The sequence below is a fragment of the Canis lupus genome, chromosome 20 (genome assembly GCF_003254725.2).
Source record: "Canis lupus dingo isolate Sandy chromosome 20, ASM325472v2, whole genome shotgun sequence".
Taxonomy (NCBI): domain Eukaryota; kingdom Metazoa; phylum Chordata; class Mammalia; order Carnivora; family Canidae; genus Canis; species Canis lupus.
Genome location: NC_064262.1, coordinates 44857523 through 44884622, shown reverse-complemented (window position 1 = coordinate 44884622; position 27100 = coordinate 44857523). Strand labels below are relative to the sequence as shown.

Below are 27100 nucleotides of genomic sequence, written 5' to 3'. Positions count from 1 at the left end.
CCACGTCCGTCCGCTGGTGGCGTCCGGGGCGCTGGCAGTCGCCAGCAAGAGGCCCTACAGAAGCTCGCCGGCCGCACCCCCACTCGCTCGCGGCACAGGCCCCTCCTCTACCCCGGCTCCGGGCTGGGGGGGCCCCCAGCGGGAGAGGAAGCTGGGGGAGGGGACGACCGGCTGGACAGGAAGTGGGAAGGGCTGGCGTCCCCCTCCAACCCCGGCTGAGGCCCCTCGGGATGGAGGCGGGGCTGGGGCCAGCCTGGCCCTTCCCTTCCTCTCCGCCTGTCTGGAACCCTAGCGGCTCCCACTTCCCGACTGCCAGGAGGCCTGAGGGGTGGGGATCCCCACTGCGGGGCGCAGCCTCTAAGAAAGGAGGTATAACACGGGGTCAGCTGGCTGTGGGAGAGGGTACTCCCATCTAGACACTCACACGCAGACACACACGACACAGGAAACCAGAGTACACAACGCAGGTCCCAGGGAGCTAGCAATCAACCCACGCGTGGAGGCACAGGCATGTGCACATGCACGCAAACGCATACACATTTGTGAACACGTGTGACGGTGTTATTCGGCCCCGCACAACTGCCAAGGACACAACCACCTCGGAAGAGCCAGGGCCAGTTGTTCAGGCAGCAACCTTTCACTGGACCACCACCCCTCGCATAATGATGTATCCATGCACTCACACAGGAACTGCGTGTTCACAGACACACACACACACACACACACACACACACACTTGCAGTCATGTACAGGAAAAAAGAACACCTATGGCAAATATTCACAGAAACATCCAGACCTGGAGTCACAACTGGACTGCTTCTCCCTACTGGTTGCCAGTAGGTCCAGTGCACAGGCCTCCTCCACCCCTCCCGGGAACACTTACCTCAGTGTCTGCCCCATCTCACACTCCCTGGAAGAAGGACCCCAGGAGGGGAAATGAGTTACCCACTGCCTGCAGTCTTGACTCCTTCAGAGGGGTGATTAAATGTGGGCTGCACCCAATTTACAGGTGGCAGCACAGAAGTCAAGAAGTGGCAGCAGGAATGACCCAGTCAACAATCACCCACCGACTACTATTGACACTGGGGCAGTGCAGGGTGGCTCCCAGGGAGGGGCCCAGGTATCCCAGGAACTCCCTGTGTGGTTGTCTTTGTGTTGCATATGTGTGTTGTGTGTGTGTGTAGCTGTATCTACAGGCCATGTGACTGTGTGACACTGACACATTTATGGCACTGTGAGACCCCAGGGCTGTGTGTGGAGCCCTGTTCAGGCTGCCATGGTGTGCCCCAGGGTGACTGCAAGTAGCTGCATGGGCTCTTTCCACAGCTTGTTGGAAGCTATAGCACAGCTGAGCTTACGTGTGTCTCTCTGCGGTTATAGGTCTATGTGATGGTGGTCGGTGTGTTTTGTTGTTCTGCGAGCCACTGTGTATACGTCTGTGTGTATGACGGTGTGTCCCTGAGTGAGCTGTATGTGCGGTAGTTCTCTCTCAAGCTGTGTGTGTGTGTGTGTGTGTTGGGTCGGGTAGTTCTGCTGCGGGGTGATACACCCCGCTTTTTGCTTTATGGAACTCTCACTGGTTGTTCAAGTAGCTATGTGGATTTATGTGTGTGGAGTCCGCTGTCCGAGACTGTAGCTGCAACTGTGTGTGGCTGTGTTCCTGGGTGTACAATTTGGGCAGCTGGTCCTAACTGGGGAGTGTGTGTGTAGCCGTGATCAACTGTATCCTGCTGTGTGTCCCCAGGTGGCCGTCCCCACCCGTGCCTGCGTGTGTGTCCCCGCGCCCCTCCCACCGCGGCAGGCACTGCGCGTGCGCGCCCGGCCCACGGTCCCCACAGCGGGACCCATCCGCGCGCCCGCCATCGCCCCTTTAAGAGCGGCGCCCGCGGGCGGCAGGGAGGCGGCGGGCGGGGGCGCGCGCGGCGGGAGGAGGGGGCGCGCGCTTCCCGGAACAGCCCGCGCTGAGGGAAGAGAGGAAGAAAATAAAACCCGTGGCTGGAGCTGAAGCTGGAGCTGCCGCCGCTGCCGCCGCCGCCGCCGCCGCCTTGGCCGTCTGGAGCTCCCCCGCGCGGACGATGCCCGCGGTGCCCGCGCGGGGCTCGGGGCGGTGAGGCCCGGGGCGCGGGGTAGCTATGGCGACCGCTAGCGCGGCCCGCGGTGCCGCCTGACAGGTGTGGGCCCCGGCGGCGGCGGTGGCGGCGGCTCGGAGCAGCATGTACGCCAAGGGGGGCAAGGGCTCGGCCGTGCCCTCCGACAGCCAGGCCCGCGAGAAGTGAGTCGGTGGGCCGAGGCCGCGGGAGCCGGGGGCGGGGCTCGGCGGCCGCGCAGCTTCCGTGGGCCCCAGTGCCGGCGGGCACCGCGCGGGGCACGTGGGCGCGGGGGCAGGGCGTGCGGGGCCCGAGCGCTCGAGGGGTCGCGAGATTTACGGGGGCGCGCGAGACCCGAGGGGCGCGAGATTTGAGGGGCGCGCGAGCCCGAGGGGGCTCGAGGGGTCGCGACATGTGTGGGAGTGCGCTAGATCTGAGGGGTGTGAGGAGCTTAAGAGTTCGCGAGATTTGAGGGGCGCGTCAGACTTCGGGAGCTTGAGGGGCGCAAGGAGTCGTGAGGTTTGGGGGGGTGCGCGAGAGCCCAGAGGTCGTGAGAGTTGAAGGGGCGCGGGAGACCCGAGGTTTGCGAGATTTGAGTGGGCGCGTGAAACTCGAGGGCTAGGGAGACCCGAGTGGCTCAAGGGGTCGCGACATTTGCGGGGGCGCGAGAGACCCGAGCGGGACCTCCCCGACGGTCGAGACTTGGATGCGCGAGTTTGCGGTCGCGCGTGCGCGCGAGGTCGCGCACTGAGCGGTTTCCCACATTCTCCAGGGAAGTTTCCGGGGCGGGCGAGGCTGACCAGTCGGGGACCCCTGCCTGTCAGGAAGAGCTAGAGAGAGGAGAGGGCCTGAAGGGTACTAGCCTCAGCTCCGCGCGCAGGGCAGCTGGGTGGGGCTCCCAGTGGGAGGACCCCGGGATCTGCGAAAACACCTCACGCGGAGTTTAAAGGCCCCATCGTGTCTCATTCCCAGTCCCTTTGATGGCCAGATTTGTCCTGTGCTCGTCCATTTCTTATAGAGGGTCCCCTCTAAGCCTTGGTTTGGAGATAGGGTCCTGGTGCTAAAGAAAGTTTGGAAGACACCAGATGGCCACGTCCCCTCTTTCAATACTCGGGGGTACCCGGGCCCTGGGGAGGAAGCGATCTGCTGAGGTTTCAGGGTCTGGGGAACCGGAGAGCTCTCTCAGAAGGCGGAGATGGGGGTGGGCATACTGAAGAGGTCCGTGGGTTGCTTTGAGCATTGGTTTCTGAGATACGGACAACCGGCCTTGGAGGATTCTCACAAGGACTGGGTGAAAGGCTACAGGTAGAGCACCCCACATAGGCAGCCACCACCCCAGCCACTTCCTGCCTCTGGGCCTCGGTTTCCTCCTCCGTGAAATGGGCGTGTGTGTGGGGGGGTTACATTGCTCAGGTCCTGAGCTCTCTGCTTCTGTGTTTTTCTTCCCTGCTCACAGACCTGCCTCCTCCTCCTCTTCTTCCCTCTCAGGTCCCTGTCCTGAGCCCACTTCTTGCTCATCTCTACTCTAGGTCTGGGACAGCCTGCCCCAGAAATGGACTGAGTACCTGCTGGGTGTGTGGATGGTGGATCCAATAATAAACACTCCCAGCCTACAGGGCAGCCTGGAGGACACCTATCACCCAGAACTAACTAGCACTGCATTTGGTCCTTGGTTTCAGGGCTTTTTAAATAAGGGGACGAAGGTGGCTGGGATAGTCGAAGGCCCCTTTGTCCCCTTTATATCCTTCCCCTGTGGCCCCAGAGGTTCTGCCAACGTGAAGTGCTGCCGTTCCGTTAATGACAACCATGGTTGGTGTCACTGGGTGTCTTGTGTTTGTTCCTGGGATTGGTTTTGAGATGGGGCATGTGACCGCGGATAGTTTCTTCCTTAGCCCAGCAGATGAGGGAATCACCTTGTGTTTGCTCTGGCTCTTGCGGGGCTTCCAGGTGTGGCTGTGTGCAGCCTTGTTTGAAGGGCAGATGGGCAAGAGGTTCTTGAGAAAGGAACTAAGTCCCAGAGGCTAAGCAGAGCCAGTGGACACAGGGGAGCTTCCAAGAAGAGGGAAGGAACAGGAGGAGGAGGAAGACAGAGGTGGAATTTGTGAGGATCATCACCCTGGCCACTGGCTGAGAGAAGGGCTGTAACAAGCATGGAGGCTGCCGGGCAGATGGTGAGGAGGGTGGTCACCACCCTGGTGAGAGATACCTGAAGGCCTGGCCTTGGGGGGTGGGGGGAAGGGTGAAAAATGTGTGGGCTGGAGCAATCCTCTGTGGAGGAGTGATACAAAGCTCTGATAGGGGGTTTCTCCCAGCCCCCAGCAGCAAGTCCAGGGGCTTTAATGGGGAGGAGGATGCTGTGCTGTGCTCAGAGCATCCATTACCTACCACAGTTCTTTGTGATTACAGTGGTGGTGCCGTATTGTAGTCTACAAGCCTCTGACGTACCAGCATGTCACCTGAACAGCCCCATGTGCATTTCTTCCTGTGAGCACTTGGGGTCTGGGGACTCCATATCCTCTAGGTCACTTGTTCCTTCCATCCACCTGCCCCCCTACAGCAGAAACCCCTCCCGTGAGCACGCTCTTTGTTCTGCAGGTCATTTGCCAACCTGGTTAGGGATGGGGATGCCAGGATTTGGATCCAGGGCCCAGGCCCTTCCCTGTAACTGAGATCAGGGCCTGGACGGTGACACCTCAAGCTGGAAGCCCTGCATGAGGTAGTACCTGGAAGGTCTCAAAACAACATGGCCAGATGTCCAGGCTTCAGAATTTTTCACTCAAAAATAGCTCACAATTCTTCCCTGAGACTCTATCCTGGTAAAAATTAAAGTACGAACACATAAGAGAAATCAGAAAAACTTAAAATCTTCTCTGGCTTCTCTTTGCTTTGGGGATAAAACCCCAAATCCTTTAACATCAAAATACTAAGCTAACTTTTATTGGTGCTTACCAGACTGCCTGTGTTAATCCTCCTGACGTTGCAGGAAGGAGTCCCAGTGTTGGTTTATTCATTCATTTGGGGTAGCTAGGGGCCCAGAATGCCCTGGGCTCTGTTGTATGTAAGCTCAGTAGTGAATGAAAGACACCAAGTCCCTGCCCTCCCAAAGCTATATTCCAGAAGGAGCTACAGGCATTGAGCAGAGAGATGTGTCAGAAGGAGATAAATAAGTTGATTGGGGGGTGGATGGGGAAGAAGGAGGTTAGGTGTGACAGAGAAGACTGTGACAGGTGATATTTGAACCATATAGGTCTCTAGGTGGAAGTGCCCCAGCTGGGGGGACACCATGTGCAATGGCCCTGGGGTCAAGGATGCCCAGTGTGCATGTGTTGGGGCATTGGAGGGAATGAAGGAGGAGTGCTATAGGGTGTGTGTGTAGACTCTAGAGGCTGGGCTGGGGAGGAAGCAGCCCTTGGGGGAGCCCTGTAGAAATCCAGGTAAGAGGTGGTAGTGGCCTGGACCAAGTGTGGTAGAGGAGGTGGGAAGAAGGCTCCAAAGTAGAAGAGAGAGCATTTTCCTTAAGTTTTTTTCCCTAAATTCTGTAAGTGCAGTGAGCTCAGAGGGATGGATGGGTGCATATTCACAAACCTGTGTACCTTTATGAGTCAAGGCCAGATTACCCAAGTCAGGTCTTGGGGGATTGGGGGCAGGGGAGGTGGGAAATGAAAAACCTGGGTGGGGAGCCTATTAAGGCTGGGCCATTAGATGTCTTGTGAACCCCTAGGTTGGGGGGGCCAGGCTGGTGCACCCCATGGGCAGCTGCATACAGATATCATTAAAAGGGAAAGGAGGCCACCTAGAGAAGTGAAGGCCTAAGGGCTGAGCTAGTGGAGGGGTGAGGGGAGCAGGCAGGGCTAGGGTCCTGGACCTGCATCCTGGGTCAGATACCACCACTGAACAATCGGGGGAGGGGGGGGCAAAGGGGAGATGTGGGAGGACCTGATGGCTGGCAGTGTCCAAGCTCTTCGAGCCAGAATGCCCCCAGGGCAAGACTGCAGCCTCCCTGTCCCTATTCTTACCCCTACCTACCTGGATCCCCGTCCCATCTCGCTCCCTTAACTCCAAGCATCTCACCCCCAGACTTTCCTGCTTCCTGCAGTGACCCCCAATATGAGTGAGGGCCTGGCCAGACCTCTCTCAGCCTCTCTCCTTGCCTGGGTTGGTGGGCAGGCCTGTGCCTGTTGGCTCTGCTCCAGCCCATTGGCTTTTCGAGTTTGTTCCTTCTTTGATGGATGTGGGGCTGGCATATGCAGACTACTCAAAGGTTCAGGAAGCATCTGGGAAGGAAGAGAATGATAGGAGTGAGTTGGACAGGTAAAGGAGGTAAACCTGGAGGTCACGGGGCTGGGAAGGCTGAGAGGGGTGTGATGACTTGGCGGAATCCACAGCCAGTCTTCAGGAAGACCCACACTTGGAGCAGCGTGTCCACCGTGGGCTATACCCCTGTATACCCTGTCCCTGTTGGGGGCTGTCACAACTCCTTTGGTGTGGTGTGAGGTGGGACAGCTGTCCTGCCCAGTCCCTCCGATGCCCGCCTCTTGTCCTTCCCTAGCACGGACTACCTTCCAGCCCACCAGGGAACTCAGCTGCTTCCTACTATTGCTTCCCTGTCTCCCTGCAAGCAGGGAGCCTCCAGGGGTACAAGCATCTTTTGTGTTCACTGCACAAAGAGGTGCTGGGCTAATGTTGAATGAATGAAAATGGATGGGTGAAGGAAGGGGATCCAGTGTAAGGACAGAACCCATGGGGTGGAGCAGGGTGCAGGGGCCAGGACAGAATGGCTGGAACTGCCTCAGTGAGGTCTGAGAGGAGCTGCAGAATGGAGGTGATCTGATAGGGGGCGGGTATGTGAGGATCAAGAAGTCTGGCTGGGAAGGTGGGAGAGAACAGGAACATGAGTCAAAGCCGGGTTATTTTAGGATGGGGCCCTCAGCCAGGGAAGGGTAGCCAGCTGAGCAGGGAGGCGTACTGAAAGGGCTTCCAGCTCAGGCCAGCCCTTGGGGAGCCCCCCCACCCCAGTCTTGGATCTAGACCCAACCCTCCCCCAGCCCCTACCTAGGGCCTAGATAGCACTGGAAGGGGCTGGTAACTGTGAAATGGATGGATGGGAAATGGGTGACCCCAGGAGGTAGGAAGTTGTTTCTCTGCTTGCTGGTAGAGAAGACTGATGAGAGGGGGCATGGGGGCTGAGGATGCAGAGGCTCTGAAGGTGGTGTAGAGGGGCCGGCCTCCCTTTGTGGCCTGCGGAGGACACTGCTGGTTGGAAGGTGGCCTGTGTTCTTGGGGCCTGCAGCAGCCAAGTTGGTGCATCCAGGAGTACTGGGCACTGTGTTTCCACGAAGTAGTGCCATGGCAGCCGAGTGGCACTGCAGGCCCCCCTGTCCCTCACCTACCCTTACTTCTCCAGACTCCCCCTGGAGGGCTGGTATAGATAGGTCATGGCGACCAGTGGTGGATGGGTGCTGATCTTGAGAAAGAGTGGGGGTCCAGGGACACCTGGAGGAGGAAGACTTCAGGCTAGAAGGTCCCTTTCTTTCCCTAGCAGACAAGACTGGAAGGAAATTAGGTATTGAGCCCTGGCCACATGGTCTAGGGTACCCACTGAGAGATCCCATCCAGGGCCCAGTCTGGAGTGACATCCAAGAGTCTGTCTTCTGGCCAGAAGACCTCCCAGGGACAGAGGCTATTCTGGGGTCTCATCATTGGCAGAATGGGGCCAGGACTTGGTCCACGAGTTGTTGAACTGAGCAGAATTTGGCTTACAAGTCAGGGCAGGGACTGTTGGGAGTGCTGCCTAGAGGAAGGGCCTGCAGGCTGGGTATTGATGGATATGTAGGAGTTGGCGAGTCAGCAACTGGTGAAGCCATCATATCAGGGTGGGAGAGATGTGGGGGGTTGGGGAACCAGTGGGGGGCAGTGAGTGAGGCTGGGGTTGGTATCACAAAGGGCTTATGGAGGCCTCTCCCAGGGACTCTTGGAGAGGGGCTGCAGGGATGGCTGCAGGCTCTGGAGAGCCTGAGCCAGCCCCCACCCTGCCTGCCTGCAGGTTGGCGCTCTATGTGTACGAGTACCTGCTGCACGTCGGTGCCCAGAAGTCAGCCCAGACCTTTCTGTCTGAGGTAAGCCAGCCTTGCCAGGCAGAGCTCCCCCTGCCCCAGCTGGGCCCTTCCTTACTCCCCATACCTGGCGTCCTCTCCACCTTCTTCCCATTGGGGCTCCAGTGGTGGGGTTGCGTTGTCCCTCTGCTGGCCCAGGGAACTGAGGGCTGGGCCGGGTCAGGGCCCGTGGGCTGGTGTTGGGGCATCTGTCTAGGCATCCAAGGATCTGTGCCTACTTCTCCACCCTTTACCCAGTTATCCCCCGCCCAGCACCCTTGCTCAGGCTATTGGTTCCCTGCTCCCCAGGCGCCAGGCTGGGCTGGAGCTGCTTCAGGTTGGAAGAGGTCAGGCAGGGCCAGGCAATGGTCCCCCTCACTGTATTGCCTTTCCCCTGCAGATCCGATGGGAGAAGAACATTACGCTGGGGGAGCCCCCAGGCTTCCTGCATTCCTGGTGGTGGTGCGTGTGGGGCTGGCCAGGGTGGGCCATGGAGGGGGGCTGGGTGGGGACGCATGGGGAAACCATCGTCCCCCCACCCCTGCCGCCCACAGCGTGTTCTGGGACTTGTACTGTGCAGCACCCGACCGCAGAGAGGCGTGTGAGCACTCAAATGAGGCCAAGGCCTTCCAGGACTACGTGAGTCCCTGCCCCAGGGATCCAGCCCAGGGCTCATGGGCATGGGCCGGTTTCTGGGCCTGTGGCCTTGGGGGCCTGCATGGCCTGAGGCTGGCTTGGGTGGGCAGGTGGGTCTGGCATTGGGGTTTGATCTAGGATGTTGGCCACTTCTAGGGAGTCCCTGTGCCCTCTACTCAGTCTAGGATCACTCACAGGGTGGGGGAGGCTCCTTCCATTGCACCCAGCTCCTGAGCCACAGCCCCGCTCCCCCCTCTTCCCTGCACCTTCCTGAGGCCAGCCCCCACCTCTCCTCCTCTTCATCTGAATCCCTGGGGGAACCAGGAACTCCTACCTTCCCATCTGCCCAGCTGGGTGTATGTGTTGGGGGTTGGGGCCACCACTGCGAGTCCCCTCCTACTCCAGCCTTTCTGACCCAGGCGGGGGTGGAGTGGGGTGGGGTGGGGGGGTGGTAGGGGGAGGTTGGCTAACTGGCAGGTGTACCCTTGAGCAATAGAGGCCCAGCCCTGGGCACACTTCCTGACTTTGGTGACGGGCTGTTGACCCCTACCCCTTTGGCCTCAGTTTGGCCAAAGATGACTGGAAGTCAGGGGCCTGTCTGGAGAGGAGAGAGGATAACATGAAAGGGCTGGTGGCATCTTGTCAGGGGAGCAGATGGCCGCCCCTGCCTTTATCCTCCTGGTCCTGGCTGTGGGGCTTGGCCCCCTGGCTTCTCAGAGAAGTCTCTGGCTGGACAGGAAGGGCTTGGGGGCTCTGGGCTCACTGGGGTGGTGGGGGAAAGCAGCAGCTCAGCTGGAGTCCAGGGGTGGTGCAGCTCTCCAGGAGTTCCCCTCCCCCTGGTGCACCCACTCTCCTACAGCTGGCGTTTTTGTCTGCACCCCGCTGGGCCCCCTCAGGCTTCCCGGGCTTGGCTGTCCCCATCTCACTCTGCAGTTGGCCAAGGTCACACACCGCCTCCCCACCTAAGGCTCCCCCACCCTGCAAGGGAAGGCCTCTGTAGAGCTGGGGTGCAGCTCGCAAGAGCTGGGTTTTCGGGGTTTCAGTCCCTCTGCAAATGTACGCTGTGCAGGGTTGCCGGGGACACACTGTTGGTCCCTGTCGGGTCCCACTGCCCGTGTGCCATCCCTCTGTCCCTCTCCTGCCAGAACTGCGGCTCCAGGGGTGTCTGGAGCTGCGTGCGTGCGGAGTGACTCCGCATGGGTACTCACTCCCAGTCAAGCCTTAGCCCCTCCCAGCCTGTGCAGCGCCCCCTTCCCTCCCCACCCCTGCCGCGGCCTCTAGCGGCCTCTCGGGCCCCTCTGGGGAGGGCAGGAAGGCGAGCGCTGAGTTCTTCACATTGACGGGGGCGCGCTTCCCGAGAGCGCGCCGGTTACCATGGCAGCGGAGTGCATCGGGGAGCCGGTGTGGGCCCAGCAGGCGTTGGGGGCGGGGGTGGGGGGGGAGGGCCCTGGCCCCAGGATGACGGGTTCCCTGAGGCTGCGGGCGCACATCCTGCCCGGCAGCTGCTCTGACGTGGGGGGAGCGCCGTGCTTGCCTCGCCTGTGGGTGTAGGGGGGGAAGGCCTCGGAGTGGGGGCTCAGTTTGCCCCTCCTGGCTCCACAGCCGACCTCAGCGTCTCCAGGAAACGCTCGGGCGCCCAACCCGTCGTCATAGCAACGCGGGAGGGGCCAGGGCGTCTCCGGGGTGGATGATTGACGTGGGGGGTCTAGCTCGGGCCACCCGCCAGGGAGGGTGCGCCCGCCGGGTATTAACCCTTCTGGGCCTAGAGTTGGGGAGCTGCAGAGGCTGAGGGGTGCCTTATCTTCTCCCTGCCCCCACACCTTGTAGGCAACCCAGAGAGCAGCTGCCCCCCCTCCCCACCAGGAAATGCTTTGGCGCCTGTTGTGGCTTGAAAGGGGCGGGGGGACTCCTCTCCCACCCTCCCTGCGGTAGGTTGGGGGGAGTGGACAGACCGAGAGCTCAGAAGTACCTCCTCCAGCCACTGAGGCAGGCACGAATAGCTGCTCTAGGTGTCAGGCTGTGTGTCTGTTGAGGGGATGAGATGGAGGTAGGGGGAACCTGGCAGTTTGGAGGGGGCAGGGTGAGAGCTTTATCCCCTACTCTTTTTTTTTTTTTTTTTTCAAGATTTTATTTATTCTTGAGAGACACACAGAGAGAGGCAGAGACACAAGCGGAGGGAGAAGCAGGCTCAATGCAGGGAGCCTGATGCAGGACTCAATCCCGGGACCCCAAGATCATGCCCTGGGCCAAAGGCAGGCACTCAACCGCTGAGCCACCCAGGCGTCCCTATCCCTTACTCTTAGGGTCTCTTGGACTTTCAAAATGTTGGTGCTGGGCCCTGGGAATGTTTTCAATCACTGTAGGCCTTGGGAGGTGCCCGCCCAAGCCTCCGGCCCAGGTTGGGGCCTGGGCAGGAGTCCTTCAGAGGCTGATCTTTGAGAAGGGGCAGGAAGAGGAGGCAGCTTGCAGTACCCAAGGGGAAGGGTATGTCTTCAGGGGTCCTGCTCTGACCTAGCCGAGGGACCCTCTCCCCACTTCTGTGGGCTAGGAAATGCTGTGTGACTGTGGGCAAAATGCTTAACTTCTCTGAGCCTAAGTGGCTACAGTTTCGCAAATTCCTGAGCATCCCTGGGTGATAGCCTGTGCCAGTCCCAGGGATACCAGTGACCCACACAGACCATACCCTTCCTCTTGAATCCTGTCAGGGGTGGAGTGGGGGTAGATGGTCCAGACAGTTAAGAGTCAAGGGGCCCCCAAGGAAGTACTCTCTTTACTCAGTCCTTGCAGAGTTGTCCTCCTTCCCTATCCTTTGATGTGTCCCCTCTGTGCTGTAGACTAGGCCTCCATTTCCCTCCTCCCTGCTCTGTTCCCAAAGGCAGACAGGTCTGGGACTTGGAACCTACCAGAGGAAGTGGCCTGTCAGCCTGTCCCCCTGCCAGCTCTGGCCTGCCACCAGCATCTCCACCCTCTGCTGACATGGGAACTCCCCTGTCTAGCACCCGGTCTTCTCCCCTCCTCCAACTGAAGAGAGGTTGGGAGCCTGGAGACCCCACCCCAGTAGTCCTGCTCTTCCTTCCACTCCCTACTGGACGAGGAGGAGGAGTGGTCTGCACAGCAGCTCTAGGGAGGAGCCCTCTGGGAGGGAGTTTCCTCTTGAAGCTGCCAATTGATTTTTGTGTGTTTGGGGTGTCTTGTGTCCAACTGGGAGTCCAGCTAACCTGCCTTTCCAGCCAGGAGGACATAGGGCCTGTTGGGATGGGCCTGGAATCCGGGACAATGCTCTCACTAGTCTAAGGTGAGGTTCCGATGGAAAGAACAAGCCTGTGCCGGATGCAGGAAGCACATGCTCACTGGAGTCCTGGCATTTTCAGACCCCCAGAATCCTCTGGCTTGGGACTGACTCCTTGAGGGTGGGATCCTCAGGTCTCTGGCCTCCTTCCTGGGCTGTGGACTGTGCCTGGCAGGGTCTCGATTACCTCCAGTGTCTTGGGTACAGCAGAGGGACACAGCCTGTGTCCACACAGCACATCTCAGGAGGAGGCTGAGTTAGGGTTTCTAAAACCAGGACAGAGCCGGGAGGCTGCTCTTCCTTCATCCAGAGAAGCCTGCAGGCATCCTCACAGGGGCAGAGGATCACATGGGCCAGGTCCCTTGTTCTGTGGAGTGGGCTGCTTGCCGAGAGGAGGGGACACTGAAGTAGGAAGTGACCTGACCTGGTCTCCCTGGTCTCCTCCCACCCCTCACAGAGCGCTGTAGCGGCTCCCAGTCCTGTGATGGGGAGCATGGCCCCCAATGACGCAATGGCAGCGGGCCCCATGGCACCCGGATTCTTCCAGGTACAGCCAGGACTGGTGCCCCACCCCCCACTCCAACTCAAGTGGGCATGTGTTGGAGGGTGACAGGTGTGGGCGATGATGGGGGTGGGTGAGTGCTATGTGGGGAGAGGCCCCGCCAGGTGGGTAGGTGGATTATTTGCTTGCAGGTCTCAGTGGCACCGGCAGGGTGGGCTGTTTGGGCTGGGCCTGCGGCAGGAGAGGGCCTCCTGCCGGGTCTCCATGTGGTTGGCCTGTGCGTGCTTGGTTGCTAAGGGCCTCAGAGCATGGCTCTCGGAGCCATGCAGCTTGCCCATGACTGGTCCCCTAGAGTCCCTCACCCCAAACCCCGTTTTCCACTCCGGGAAGTGCAGGGCAGGCCCACCCTCACCTCCACGGTGCCCGCCTTCACGGCCACCCTCTATGGCCAGGCCCAGCAGGGCCAAAGAGAAAACAGTGAAGCTTCAGTGGACCTCGCTCCTCCCAACCCACCTGGTTCTGTCCTCCTAGGGCCCCCTCGGCTCCCAGCAGCCCCCCCACAACCCCAACGCCCCCATGATGGGGCCTCATGTTCAGGTAAGGACCTATGACGCCCTGTCCCTCCACACACGCACATCCCAGCAACTCGAGCCCCCTGGCCCCACCGCACTCATGCACCAGGCACTGGCTGGCTGCGGTTTGCTGGCTGGTCCTGGAGGAGGGGGCTGTCCAGGCTGGGGGCCCGGGCGCCGCAGGGACGGGGTAGCTTTGGGGGGTGAGTGGGTGGTGGGAGGTGCTGATCCCCGGCCCACCTCTTCCAGCCCTTCATGTCACCGCGGTTCCCAGGGGGCCCCCGGCCCACCCTGCGGATGCCGAGTCAGGTGAGAGAGGGATGAGGGGAGGGGGGGGCAGGAGTTGGGCCGGGGGGGGGTACCCACTCTCAGTGCTGCCACACCCCCTCCGCAGCCTCCTGTGGGCCTCCCTGGCTCCCAGCCCCTCCTCCCTGGCACCATGGAACCCTCCCCGAGAGCTCAGGGTGAGTACAGAAGCTCCAGCTGCTGCCGCTCCCCACCCAGTAGGACCCCAGCTCCAAGCTCCATGTCCCTGCCACCTCCTGGTGCAGAACCGCCCCCATCCAACCCATGTGCGCAGGGGGGAGTGTTACTGGCCTGAGCCCTCTTCCTTCTGTCCCCGCCTCAGGGCATCCAAGCATGGGCCCGATGCAGAGAGTGACACCTCCACGGGGCATGGCCAGCGTTGGACCCCAGGTGAGGGCTGGGTCCAGGAGAGGAGGTGCACGTCAGGGGCTTCCCCCAACACCTTGGCCTGCACTCACAGCCCTTTTGCTTTTCCAGAGTTATGGAGGTGGCATGCGGCCCCCACCCAACTCCCTCGCCGGCCCAGGCCTGCCCACCATGAACATGTAAGGCCCGGAGAGAGACCCCTGGAGTGTGCCCATGTGGGCCACCATTCAGCTTCGTAGGCTCGCTCTGCTGAGGCAGACTCAGTCTGCACTACAGTTCTGCTGGTTTACTCTGCTGTTGGGTGGGGAAACTGAGGCCCAAAGGCCAGTGAGTGATAGGATGGGATTTGCAGGTTGACCAGAATCCATCCAGGGATGCATTACCATCTCAGCCAGTGTCTGCTGCTCTGCGGGCCTGTTTGAAGGGTACATGGGGTGGGGGGGAATGTCACAGAGTGTGTAGTGGGGGCTGTGCACCACCTGGCCCCACCCCAGGGTCCACCCACTGTTTCTTCCAGGGGCCCTGGAGTGCGAGGCCCGTGGGCTAGCCCCAGTGGAAACTCGGTGAGTGGCAGGCTGGCCGGCCAGGGGAGGGTGGGGGATGGGTCATCAGGGTGGGGGTGCAGTGGGCCGACTGCTCATGGCTGCCGCTCTCCCCAGATTCCCTATTCCTCCTCCTCCCCCGGCAGCTACTCGGTGAGTGAGGCTGTGGCTGGGCCACTTGAGCCAGGGGGCAGGGGTGCTGGGTGGCAGATGGGGGCTCTTTCTCACCTGCTCTGTCTCCTTCCTTGTGCAGGGACCCCCAGGAGGAGGTGGGCCCCCTGGAACACCCATCATGCCCAGTCCTGGAGGTACTACAGCCTGGGTGGGGTCCAGGGAGGGGTGTGCTTGCCTGGAGAAACCCTCACCGCCCCCCATCACCTCATGCACCAATATCTTCCCTAGACTCTACCAACTCCAGCGAGAACATGTACACTATCATGAACCCCATTGGCCCGGGTGCCGGCAGGGCTAATGTGAGTAGGGGTTACAGGGTGGGGGCAGCGGAAGGCGGTGGCCCTGCGGGGGATGGGGTGACTCGAGTCCCACGCTGCCCCTCCGCCCGCAGTTCCCGCTCGGTCCTGGTCCAGAGGGCCCCATGGCGGCCATGAGTGCGATGGAGCCTCACCACGTGAATGGATCCCTGGGTGAGTGGGCGTCCGCAGACACCCGCCCCCCCCATGCCCCAACACCGCTACCTCACGGGCCTTTTGCGCCCCCTGGTGGTTGGTCCTGCCCGTCTCCCTCGTTTCTCTGGTGGTGTCCCTGGTGGAGGGGCCGCGATTGGGGGTAGGGGAGGAGGTTCCAATAACTAAACCCAGTGTGCCATCACTGACCCCCGTCTGGACCCTCCATCTGGGACCCCCAGCGGTGCACCAGTGGGCAAAGTCCTAGGGACAGGGCGGGACAAGTTCGGGGAGGTACGGGTGACCCTGGGGCTGGGGGAGGGGAGGGTGTTGGTATGGGCCTGGCGCAGGCGCATCTGAGCTGCGGTCCACGGTGTGTCGTCCGCAGGCTCGGGCGATATGGACGGGTTGCCGAAGGTGAGGAGCCGCGCTCCTGCGTGGGGCGGGGCCTGGGGCTTCTGGGGTGCGGGGGTGCGAGCTTGGCTAGGGCTGTGAGGCCTAGTCCGGGTTGGGCCGAACAGGGGTGGGCAGGGCCTGCCCCGCGGGGCGGGGAGTACTGCGCTGACCACAGCCGCCCCCAGAGCTCCCCCGGCGCCGTGGCCGGCCTGAGCAACGCCCCGGGCACCCCGCGGGACGACGGTGAGATGGCGGCCGCCGGGACCTTCCTGCACCCGTTCCCGAGCGAAAGCGTAAGCGACTGCGTCGACTCCCCCCCCGCGGCGGCGTCGGGCCGGAGGGGCCTGGCGGGCAGGCCCCGGCGGGGCGGCCGGGGGGCCAGAGCAAGACCGTGACCGCGGCGGGCCAGGTGGGGGGGCGGCCGCGGCATCCTTCCCCTCCCTCTCCCCCCTACCCCCCCCACTCCTGCCCTAATCTCACCAGCCCGCCCCCAGTCCCAACCCCACTCTGGGACCCGCACCCCAGGGCGGCCTCCCCATGCATCACCACCTGTCTCTTCCCCTCCCTCCGCCCCGCCCCCCACTCTCCCCTGGGGGGCGGGTCCCAGCCTAGGCCGGAGCTGAGCCCGCCTCCGCGCGCCACCCCCTCGTCTCTCCGCAGTACTCGCCCGGGATGACCATGAGCGTGTGATGGGGCAGCAGCCCCTTGCCCACTGCCGGCCTCGGCTTCTGCCCAGTGCCCCTGCCTGGGACCAAGGTCCAGGGGCTCGGGCAGTCTGCTGGGTGAGGGTCTGAGGTCACACCTTGGGTGACTGTACTCCATCCAGTTCAAGGATTGGACAGCTGGGAGGCCCCGCACGAAGGACTCTCATTTTATAAAAAAAAGAAAAAAAAAAAAAAAAAAAAGACAAAACAAACAAACAAAAAAAAAACGCAAGGACCTCAGAGACGTTCTTTCCTTATAGGCCCTACCCGCCATTTCTATTTTGTCCCAGGGGGCTCCTTGGGGACCTCCTTCCCCCCTGGATGGCAGGGGTGGGTCCCATCAATAAATGTAACTTGGTTTTGGTTTTTGGTATCTGGTCTCAGATTTCTTTGCTTGGGCTTGCAGCCACAATCTCCTATCATGGGGTTAGACAGAGGCCTCAGGGTTCTAGAAGTTTCAAGAGTTGGGGCATCAGTTTCTGAAGGGTAGATAGGTGTGTCTCCCATGTGAAAAATGGAGATGGAGCTGGAGTTGGGTGGTTAGGGTTAGGTCGTACGCAGGTGCTGTGAGAACCCACAGGTGATGCTAGGGCTGATTGTAGCACTGGTTTTATTGTCTTTAGGGTCTTGGAAGGGTTGGGTCCTGAGGGGCAACAGAGGCAACAGTTTGGGGGGAGAAGGATGGCCATGGCCTTAAGTGGTGGGCATCTGGGGTGCCTCAGCCTGCGAGTGCCCATTGGCATCACCCGTACAGCCATTGGGGGCAGTTGGCGCTGGTCCTTTCTTGCAGGGCACAGGGCAGGCAGCAACCATAGGCCCCACTCGCTTGAGGCCAGGGCGCTCCATCTTGTGCTCCAGAAGCATGTGGTTCTGTGGGGGGAGCCCCACACAGGCCCTGGGGGAAAGGTCGGGACTTAGTTGGGCCAGACCCGAGACCAGCAACCCCACAGCCTCCAGTCCCTAGGGTCCCTGTGCATAGCCCGCCAGTGGACATTTGGGCTTGGAGGGGGACCCCGCAGCTGGAGGCACACCTGAGGATATTCTCGATGCAGCTGCGCTGGCGGAAGAGGGCATTGACCACAGGGCTGCCCGGCGGCACGAGTGGCGCCTTGAATAGGAAGCTGAGCAGGGACAGCACGGAGTGGAAGCCCTGCGGCTCTGGGTCGGCATCGGTGCAGAAGCTCACGCGCTGGCACAGCTCGGTCAGCAGCACCAGGTCCAGCATGATGGGTGCGGCCAGGAGGGAGTCCTGCAGGGCCGATGGGTCAGAAGGTGGGCCGGGCCGGCGGGCAGCCCCACTCCTGCCCCGGCAGGCCCCGTACCTCACAGGTGTTGTGCAGCACCAGCGTGTTGGTGCCGCCCAGCATCAGCTCCGAGGTGTACTCATCCAACGCACGCTTGCTGTCACCCACGTATGGCACGTACTTGATGACCACCTGGGGGGTGGCAGGAGGTCACAGGGGGTCCGTGCCCTTCTCTGTCAGGGGCCCTTCCCTGCCCCCTGGCCTCCGTGCCCCACCCCCCCACGGCCTATGACCCACGCACACAGTGGTCGGGCTCCTCGCCGGGTGCATAGAGCACAGGGTTGCTCTGCACCATGTCGTCTACCACGCTGCTCTTGGACACCTCCTTGGAACGGAACTGCGGCGGTGCCGACAGGTTCTGCCCGTCATTGTTGCCCAGGTGGTTGTAGCTCACGATGGACATGGTCTGCGGGAACAAGGGGCCCCGGGGGCAGCTGCAGGCCCCGCAGTGCATGCCAGCCCAGCTGCCCACCAGCCTGGCACATGGGGTCCAGGCCCACCCCTCCTGAGCAGTGCACCCCCCAGGCCCACGCACCTTGAGGCCAGAGCCGATAAGGAAGTCCACCAGCACGGACTTGACCTTGGTTTGGCCTGACTTGAAGTCATCTCCACCCACGAAGACACGTCGCTGACGGGCGAGCTCAAGCGCCCCAGGCACCAGCGTGTTCTGCGGGGACCCGTTGAGGAAGGCACAGCCCTCCAAGATGCTGGCCACAGCAAAAAGAGTGGAGGGCGACACCTCCAGGCCCAGCTGTGGACGTAGGCGGGTGGTCAGCACGGAGAGGTCCTTTGGAGCTGGCCCTGACCCCTCTCCAACCCTGAGGGCCGCGCACCTGGATGGTACGCAGCAGGTTCTCAGCAGTATCATTGAGGCCGGGGATGACTTCGCAGAAGCGCTCCGTGTTTGCGGTCCACAGCACGATGACTTTGTCTAGCCCAGCACTGGATCGGAAGTCACGGATGTCCCTACGGATCTGCTCCAGCTGGGCAGGGAGGGAAGGAGGTTGTACAGGCCCCTCGACCTGGGGAGGTCTGGAACCGCAGGATGGGAGCGAGGAGACACATGGACAGTAACACGGGAACGGGGGTTGGGTGGTGGGCGATGTCAGGGAGCAACAAGTGGCAAGGGATAAAGGGCTTGGGGCGGGGCCGCACCTGCTGTGCGCGCGTGCCCAGTATGAGATTGTCAGCTCGCACACTCTGGTTGGCTGCGATGAATTCGGGGATGTAGACGGAGGGCCGAGGGCGCAGAGCCTCCAAGTGTGGCCACAGTTGCTCCTGCAGCCCCCAGTCCAGCACCTGTGCACGCCTCATCGCCTCAGCCAGGTTCAGCGACGATATGTCCCAGCCTGGGGCGGGGGAGGGGGACACCCCCAAGCTCAGCCCAGCCCTGAACATGGCCCCTCCAGGCCCCGCCTCCCACCCCAGCCCCCTGCCTAGGGCCCCGCCCACCGTCGAACACGAGGTCGTCGGGTGCCACCATGGGCAGCAGTGCGCTGAAGGGCACGAACACCTCCTGGCCCTCGGCGTCCAAGCCCAGGCTAACGGTGCCCGCCTGCGTCAGCGAGCCGTAGTAGTTGGCCTCCTGGGGGGCGGCAGGCGGGGCGGAGTGAGGCGGGGCGTGGCGTGAGTCCCTAGCCGGCCAGGGCCCCGCCCGGCAGCCTCAGGCTCCGCCTTCTGGACGCCGCAGCTCCGTGCTCCAAGCCGCGGCAGAAGCCGCTTCCCCTTCGGAGGTTCCCCCCACCCCCGGGAGCCCGCCGGCACCGTAGGCCCCGCCCCCTGAAGGTCCCCTCCTTCGTAGAGCTCCGCCCCCTAAGGGCCCTCTCCCCCGCTCCCCCTGCACAGAGGCCGGCCGGGCCCCACCCGACCCCCCACCTTGCGGCCGGTGCGCGTGGGCCAGGACAGGCGCAGCCGGTTGGCCAGCACGGCGGCGGTGAGCGTGGAGCCGTTGTTCCCGCCCCAGCCGACGAGCATGACCCCGAGCCGGGGCACCTGCCGGGCGGTCCGAAAGGTGAAGCGCGTGGACGTGGGGTACACCTGGGGGCGGACGGCGCCGTGAGCCGGGGGCCACAGGCCCTTCCCCCTCACTGCAGGGACAGGGTCTCCGACCTTAGGTAACTCCCGTCCCTACCCGCCACCCCGGTCCCTTGCCCACCTTGAGGACACCATCCTCGCGGCTGACGCACGTCGTCCGGTACTCGTACTGAGCCTCGATGGCGTCGGGGCCGTAGACCACGTCGGGGCTCTCGACCACGAACTCGGCTGAGGCCTCCATCGGGGAGAGCTAGGGGCGCAGGTTGGGCAGGAGGTCAGCGGGGACGCGCGAGTCGGCGGAGCGAGCCGACCACGGTCGCCCGGAAGCCCGCACTACGCCCGGGGCCGCACTCACCGGCGCGGAGTCAACTCGGACTGTGGCGGACGGCGAGGGCTCGGGGCGCGCGAACTCCAGAGAAAAGAGCCGCGGCCCCGCCCACGCCCCGCCCCTCACCCCACCCGCGCCAGGGAGGAGGGGCGCGCGGGGAGGAGGGGCGCGCCCGCCGGGCATTCGGAGGACTCGGGTTCAAGGCCCCGTAGACCCGGCCATCACTGCCCTGGGGCTCCCGGACAGCCACGTGGGCCACGGACCCCGGCCCGAGCACGGGGCGCGCGGATTCGCCTTGCGCCACAGCCGGTTAGGGCGCGCGGCCGCTTTTCCTCATTTTTACAAAAGAGGACATTAAGGCTGCGAGAGCGCGCCGGGCCAGGCCCAGGCACCAGAGAGGAGATGGCCCGGGGTGCTGGGGTGCTGCGGTGGGGGCTCGGCCCCAGACGGAGCCGGGACTCTGACTCCAGAGCCAGGCAGGCGCCCCGGCGGCCTCGGCCTTTCCCCTTCCAGAGCAGTAGTACCCACCAGGCCCTCCTGACCCGGCTGACACGGTGCGCGGGGCGCTGCGAGGCCTCGGTTTCCCTACCTGTTGCAGGAGGGCTGGCAGGGCCAGGCTTGAGGGGGCCAGTGTTCGGTGGGTGAGGAGGGGTGGGGAGGGGGAGGGGGCAGGGCCAAGGAGGTCAGCTGGGGAGGAGCTGGGCAGGCACAGCACTGCGCCCCCCTAGCACCCAGTGATAAGGGAGCGTGGGAACCCGGCGGGCGGGCGGGGGCGGCTCCCCCAGGAACTTTCCAAAACAAGCGGCCTCCTCCGGCTGGAAAGTTTCCACCACTGGAGCTGACCCAAAAGGTGGATAGTTGGGAAGGCTCGCAGGAAACATGGTCAGGGCCTGGCCTTGGGGGCTGGGGGCTCCAAGACTCCTGTTCCAGGCATCGCCCTCAAGGGACTCCAGTGTGGGGGAGCCGGAAGTAGAATGGGGCACCCCTAGCCAGAGGCAGCACACAAGGAGGGTCTGGCAGGGCAGGTTGCCTGGAGGAAGTGGTTGCTGGAAGGGGTCTGGAGATACGAAGACATCGCCTATCAAGAAATATGAAGAGCTGCCCAGGCAAAAGCCTGGGGAGCGGGCCCAGGGGCCGATGACGAGGTGGCCAGGCGGGAGGGGAGAGGAGCAGTTCAGGGTCAGAGCAGCCCCTCAAGGCTGAGGACAGAGAATATCACGTAATAAATATTTTAGTTTTGTCCCTGGTTTCTGGCTGGAGATGGCGCTCAGTCGCTTAATGGCCGGCGATTTCATCATACCTAACAGAGCCTCCCTAAAAACCCCTGGACGGCATGGGGCTGGGCGGACCCATGGAGGTGCTGGGAGGGTGGCACACCTGGAGGTGGCGGGGCAGCCCAGGGCCGCTCTCCACACTCCACCTTCGGCTCCCTCCACTGGGCTGTTGCAAGGGTTTTTCTGAGCAGTGAGCCATTCTGACAAACCTAGGAGGGAGCCGAGGGAACCCCGGATTTACAGCCGGTTCCTTGGTAGTATGGGTGGCCAGAGACCGTGGCAGGTGTTGAAGTGGGTGGAGTCTCGTGGGACTGAGCCCTTCACCCGTGCGGTGTGATGCGTGCTCCAGGAACCCCAGGAACCGGAGTACACTCGGGGCCGGGGGCCTGGAGGGGGCCTGCGCCAAGTGCCAGATGACCTGGGAACGTGTGCAGAGAGCAAAGGCCCCCTGGCCCAGCCCCGGGGAACCCTAGCATCTGCAGGGCAGTCGGGGTGGGGTGGGGGTGCTAGCAGAGCCGGCTCCCCAGGGGAGTAGGGCAGGAGGCAGCTGGGAGGGACCGGCCTTGGGCTGCTTCTATTCCTAGCAGTCAGGTGGGCACCGTGTAGCAACTGCGGGGACCGCCGGGGTATGTGACACGGGGTGACTGTGCTGCTTGGGAGCAACTGGGCACCCCTGTCCCCACCATAACACAGGCTCCTGAGGGCAGGGGCAGGGGTGTCTTTGTCCCGCTGAGTGCCAGTGCCCAGGTGGAGCCCAGCACACAGGAGGGATCGGGGTGCTGGTAGGATGACAGCTAGGGACATTGTCCAGCAAGGGGCACGAGTGGGCAGCCCCAAGCCCTTGGGCCATGGTACAGGTTGTGAGGTTGGGGGGACCTTTCTGAGGCCCCTGGGGGGCCTGGATTTGTGGCATCCTTGGTCGGGAAGGAGCTTGATGGGACCCCCTGCAGCTAAGGTGCACTCTGGGAGTGATGGCCATGGTGCCTCTGGGGAGCGTGAGGAGCTGCAGGAGAGTTAGTTGAAGGGTCTGGGGGGCAGGTGGACAGGGCAAAGGTGAGGCATGATGGGGTTCGAGGAAGCACACACTAGCCCTGGACCCTGAACTGTGGGGATAGAGATGTTATCCCCGAAAAGAACAGTACAGCCAGGCTGCCCGGGGCGCAGGGTACACTCTGCCCCACAGGGCCTGCTTGACCTCGTCTCCTGCGCTCCTTGGATTCCCCGGCCACCTTCGGACTTGGGCCAAGGCCGCTGGCCAGTGGGGCTGTTCAGGAGGTGAAGGCCCACAGCCCCTGACCCCTGGACCCCTTTCATCCCAGGCTTATTCTTTGTCTGTTTTTCCTTTCTAAAATAAACACCCACCCACACCCCGTCCCTCAAGAGCAGGACCCTGACCCCTGCCTTCCATCTCCTCACCTGGAGGATGGGACAAGGACAGCCGTCCCTGCTGGCATCTTGGGGCCGGGGGATTCCACTGGGCCTCAGCATCCCCATCCCCATCATGGGCACAGGGGCAGCCCCAGCGAGCCGGCCTAGTTGGAAGAAACAAAAACTGTGCCATCACTGCCGTTTCCCCCAGTCACAGCTCATTTCCCCAAGGGAGGGCACTCCCCTGGACCCAGGGGTCCCTACTACTCCTGGCGCCTTTGGCACTTCGGAAGGCCCCTGCTCCTGGACCTGGTCTACCTGTCTGCCCCTGGGGACACAGCCCTGCTCATAACACCCAACCGTGGCTCCCCATGGCCTCCACATCCCACCTCCATCCTTGCCTACCTACGACCAGGCAGTCTGGCCTCATGCCCTGGCTTGGGCAGGGCCCATCGCCTCAGCCTGCCAGCCTCACCTGGCCACCTCCCTGCGCCCCCGCCCCACACCTGCTCATCACCATGGCTGCTCCAGGGCCCAGTCTTCTCCTGACCCCAGCCTACCCCCCCATGGGGCCAGGAGGCCCTGGCTGGGATGGACACAAACACACCCAGGCACTTGGGGCTGCTAGGTTTGGTTCAGTGAAATTTATTGTATGTTGAAAAAATCAGCATTCACCTGTTTAGTGTACAAAAAGGACACTAGTTCTTTTAAGAAAATATTAGGAAACTGAAGACGCGGATGCCTTTCAATCGTAACATTTTGGCAAAAGTGAAAAGTTCTTGTAAACACCAACTCCATGGCTCAAAATAGTTTTTCTCCACAGTACAATATTAAAAGGGGGGAAAAACACAGTATCAATAAGTTAGACCATAGTTAATCAGCTAGAACTTTTGTCCATCAACCCCCAAAGCACAAAACTTTTCTTAGCTTCATAATTCCTTAAAAGGAGAAAAACAACAACAACAAAAAACAACAAAAAGCCAACAACAAAAAGGAAATTCAACTGAGAGTCCCTTGAACTGGTTCCCAGGGCAGAGGACCGGGTCAGCCCTGTGGCTGCAGCCTCCTTAAATAATCCTTCGGCCGAGTCTGCGCGTCCAGCTGAGTACAGTCTGCGCACACCACACGGCTGTCTGCAGAACTCGGGGGTCCCTGGGGTCCGCTCGGCCCTTCCCCCACTCCATCCCAAATGAAAAACAAAACAACAGCTATTGAAACATGAAGGATGGGCTCCCTTGGTGCTCCGGGCACCCCAGGGGGCCCAAGGAAGGGGCCTGTGGGGTGGGGTGGGCAAACTGCAGGTGCCTCCACTCGGGCACTTGCTCTTTGGGAAGCCATTAGGAGGCAGCCCCATGGCTTAGAAAAACAGACACGTCTACCTGAGCATTCTGCTCTCCCCGCCTCACTACTGTTGGCGGCAGCACCCCCCACCCACCCCAGTTTTTGAGCCCCAGGCTCCAGGTTGCAGCCACTCCCTCCACCTTCCCCAGTCCTGGGCGGCTTTGCTGAATGTGGCCCTGAATGTGAACATACACTTCAGGCCCCACTGCACCCTGGCAGTGCCCCCCCCCCTCACACACACACACACACACACACACGCATACACGCATACACGCACGCACATATACACGCATGCATGAGCGCGCACACACACGCACATGCGTGTGTGGCCCCCCGACACTAGACTGGGGGGACACTAGACTAGGCACAGCTACTAAGCAGCAATTATGTTGTCCATGGATCCCATGCCCCCAGAGTGGGCAGATAGGGTGCGTTTTCTGAACTCGCTCTCGGGGGGTCCCCTGACCCCAATGACCCCCAGCCCCTCCCTGAGTGCAAACCCTGTGGTGGCTCTGCTAAGATGACCCCAAGACCCACAAGCGGACTGAGGGATGGAGTGAGGTCAACAGCATGGAGACCACACGGTCTCGGCGCGAAAAGAAAAGCAGCAGCAAAGGGGGAAAATTGAGAACATAATAAAATAAAATCCGACACTGTTGTTGCAGCGTGAGCTCGTAGCACAGAAAACCCCCAGTGACCCCCTACAGCTGAGGGACTGAAATAGCAGGGCAGGCCTGGTGGGCTGAGAGCTGTTCTGCCCCTGCAGCTCTCAGCAGCTGCTCAGGGCCAGCTGGAGTTCTCGAAATAGACCTGGGCGGGCCTCTACCCCCTTAGAGCAGACCCCATCCTTGCCTAGGCGGGGAGGAGAGGCCGGGACTGTAGGGAGGGCCTGGGGCGGGGCGGGAGCCGAGCCGGCTGTGCCCCCCTCTCCCCCTTGGTTCCCTCCTCAGTCCTCAGGAACAACTTTCAGATGGCATCTGTAATACTGCAGGAAGGACACAGGGCGGCATCTGGACCCTGGTGTCCAAGGAGGGGAGGCACAGGTTTAGAAAAGATGCTTTCTCTCTCATACAAAAATAGACTGAAGTCTCATAAGCAGTAGCTAAAAGTGGCTGTTTTTGTATAAAACTAGAAAAGGCAGGCGGGTTGGCCTGGGAGTCTTTCATGAGGGGAAGCTGAAGCCCCTCGGGCTGTGATAGGGTAGGAGAGGAGGTGGGCTTCCTGAGGAGCCCATCCCAGGTGTGTGTGTGGGGGGGGTGGGGGGGACGAGACGCCTGGCCCCCGGGATCTGTGACCTGCAGGCATCAGGTCTGCAGGGGCTCCCCTGAAAGCCGCGTTGCTGGCTCAGATGAACATGTCTTCCTTGGGTTTATTATTTTTTTTTAAATAAATCTCTTTTTCCGCTCCGTAGCTCCCCCCCCACCCGCCCCCAGCTCCCCCACCATCCAGAAGGGTCAGCCCGGCAAGGGGAGCTGGCCTGGCTAGCCAAGCAGGACCTCCTGCCCTGTGGCCTCAGGCTAGGGCCAGGCCTGCAGCTGCCGCTGGTCATACTCGGCAATGAGCCTCTTGATGTGGGCCAGCTTGCTGTGCAGGTACTCGCAGCGGTGCTTCTCCTGGCTGTAGTTGGTATTGGTCTGCAAGAGAGTGGCAGGGCTGAGCCACATCCTACAAGCAGCTGGCATCCCAGAGCATGGCCATACTGCCCTGCGTGAAGCGTGCCAGCCTTGGGCCAGCTTAGGCTCCCCCTCCTCCTGCCTGTAGGCCAGTGCCCACCAGGAATGACAAGAACCCTTCCTCTACCTCAGGCCAGAGCCTAGGCCTGTCCCTCCCCAAGCCTCATCCTGGGAATCAGGGTCACTGCCTGGATGAGGGTCAGAGGCAAGACTGTCATGAAGCCTCCTTCCCGGGCTCGGGCCTGGCTGGCAGAGAAATGCCCTGGCACATGGGGGCACACACGTGGCGAACCCACAGCTAGTGGCCTTCGGAACAAGAACTGATAGAGCCCTGAGGAGGCATTCCTGCCAGACCAGCAGCTGGGGGTGGGGAACTTCAGCTCCTCCCTTGACCTTGGAAAGAGCTGGAAAGATCCCGGGGGCTGCACCCACCAAGGAGGGGGAGTGCTGGAGGGTGCTGGGGCGCCAAGGGAGGGATGGGCTGAGCTCCTCTGCTGTAAATGGGGGATTGGGGCACAGGAGCTGCTCTGAGGACCTGAGACCCCAACCCAGGCAAGGCTCTTCCTTCCCTCTATCCCTTCCCTGACTGCAGTGCTGCTCACCTTGAGACAGCTTAGTCTGACCCCACCCCACCCCCCACAAGGGTGGAGACTTACCTTTTTGATTTTTCGATATTCCTGCAAAATCTGACCCCGAGTAGTCTGGAGGAAAAACAAAAGAGAAAGCGAACAATGTCCTTGCCTGCAGGAGACCCCCACTGAGTGACCCCTTCTCCCCTGATAACCTGTGACCTGCAGAGTCACCACCAGCCTTGAGACAATAGCCTCAGCATGGCCTGAGAGAAGCTGACCAAAGTAAAGACAGGCAGGCCCAGGCTGGGGTGGGGGTGGGGGTGGGGGTGGAGGATAAGCAGGGCAGGAGGTGGGTGAGGATGAGCTGGGCCAGGGGAGTGAGGGCCAGGGACCCAGCCTCAGGGACAAGCACAATGGCAGCAGAGTGGGAGGGGCTGGTCACAGCTGTGGGAGGGAGGAGGCAGCCCTTCCAGTGTTTAAGGTCAAGCAAAGAACACCCCCCCACCACCACTGTCCCAACCACCTAGGGGTGCAGGGGGATACTAGGGAATGTCCATGTGGGGGCTGCAGAAGGGAGGAGAGCGAGACCCCGGGACTCCTCAGAGCCCTCATCACTTCTTCAGTTAGGAGCTGTTTCCTCTGGAAACCAAAGTGGACCCCACGAGGGGAGGCAGACTCCAACACTCCAATTAATCAGACTAGCTCTGAAAGATGGCATGAGGGAGGCTGGTGAGCAAGACTGGAGCTCCCCCTACACACCCCCACACTGAGCTCCCAATTTGGGCCGGCTTAGGGAACCCATGTGCCTTTGATCAGAGGGTGAGGGACTCCTAGTAAGGGGGCCACTGGGACTCTGCAGCCCCTCCCCCTATGGCTCTGACAGCATGGATGGGCTGTGAGCCGCAGAGAGGACCCCAGGCACTCTTGCAGCGGGGGGACCCATGTGACCCAATCCTGTAGGGCCTGGCTGTTTCAGTTGCTCTGAATACCACCCCTGCCCCAACAGGTCATCTCCCAACTGCAGACTCGGTCGCCAGTGTCCCCATTGCACGGGAGGCTGAGCTGGGCCTGAGAGCCTGTGGACTCCCAGG

The 27100-nt window shown here is 61.7% G+C and overlaps 3 protein-coding genes across 25 annotated transcripts in view; 1 reads left to right on the top strand and 2 right to left on the bottom strand.

Annotated features, from left to right (window-relative positions):
- The first annotated feature begins 1825 nt into the window (after nucleotides 1–1825).
- On the top strand, nucleotides 1826–16488 carry SSBP4 (single stranded DNA binding protein 4). Of its 21 annotated transcripts, none has more exons than XM_025458093.3 (18): nucleotides 2114–2272; nucleotides 8131–8203; nucleotides 8580–8641; nucleotides 8734–8818; nucleotides 12562–12651; nucleotides 13138–13203; nucleotides 13428–13487; nucleotides 13573–13642; nucleotides 13807–13874; nucleotides 13962–14029; nucleotides 14368–14413; nucleotides 14510–14545; nucleotides 14646–14700; nucleotides 14795–14865; nucleotides 14958–15036; nucleotides 15404–15432; nucleotides 15597–15704; nucleotides 16072–16488. In XM_025458093.3, the coding sequence occupies exons 1-18, from the start codon at nucleotides 2214–2216 to the stop codon at nucleotides 16099–16101; spliced, it is 1155 nt and encodes a 384-aa protein (XP_025313878.1). In that variant the 5' UTR covers nucleotides 2114–2213; the 3' UTR covers nucleotides 16102–16488. The 21 variants fall into 21 exon arrangements, with proteins under 21 accessions (XP_048954049.1, XP_025313878.1, XP_025313879.1 ...); XM_025458087.3 differs by lacking the exon at nucleotides 2114–2272 and adding an exon at nucleotides 2978–3392; XM_049098092.1 differs by lacking the exon at nucleotides 2114–2272 and adding an exon at nucleotides 1826–2107 and having other exon boundaries at nucleotides 13807–14029.
- Nucleotides 16489–16708: 220 nt separating this feature from the next.
- On the bottom strand, nucleotides 16709–20395 carry ISYNA1 (inositol-3-phosphate synthase 1). Of its 2 annotated transcripts, none has more exons than XM_025458080.3 (11): nucleotides 20371–20395; nucleotides 19575–19703; nucleotides 19295–19456; nucleotides 18872–19004; nucleotides 18575–18768; nucleotides 18253–18402; nucleotides 17955–18170; nucleotides 17661–17825; nucleotides 17438–17551; nucleotides 17147–17364; nucleotides 16709–17010 (listed from the first exon to the last, which is right to left on the bottom strand). In XM_025458080.3, the coding sequence occupies exons 2-11, from the start codon at nucleotides 19692–19694 to the stop codon at nucleotides 16809–16811; spliced, it is 1674 nt and encodes a 557-aa protein (XP_025313865.1). In that variant the 5' UTR covers nucleotides 19695–19703; nucleotides 20371–20395; the 3' UTR covers nucleotides 16709–16808. The 2 variants fall into 2 exon arrangements, with proteins under 2 accessions (XP_025313865.1, XP_025313864.1); XM_025458079.3 differs by lacking the exon at nucleotides 20371–20395 and adding an exon at nucleotides 19809–19946.
- A 2653-nt stretch (nucleotides 20396–23048) lies between these two features.
- Nucleotides 23049–27100, bottom strand: part of ELL (elongation factor for RNA polymerase II) — a 79217-nt gene continuing 75165 nt past the window's right edge. For both annotated transcript variants that reach the window (XM_025458078.3, XM_025458077.3), the window contains exons 11-12: nucleotides 26094–26138; nucleotides 23049–25398 (exon numbers count right to left, since the gene is read on the bottom strand). In XM_025458078.3, coding sequence (XP_025313863.1) covers nucleotides 25282–25398; nucleotides 26094–26138 — 162 coding nt within the window. In that variant the 3' untranslated portion in view covers nucleotides 23049–25281. The remainder of the gene's footprint in view (nucleotides 25399–26093; nucleotides 26139–27100) is intronic.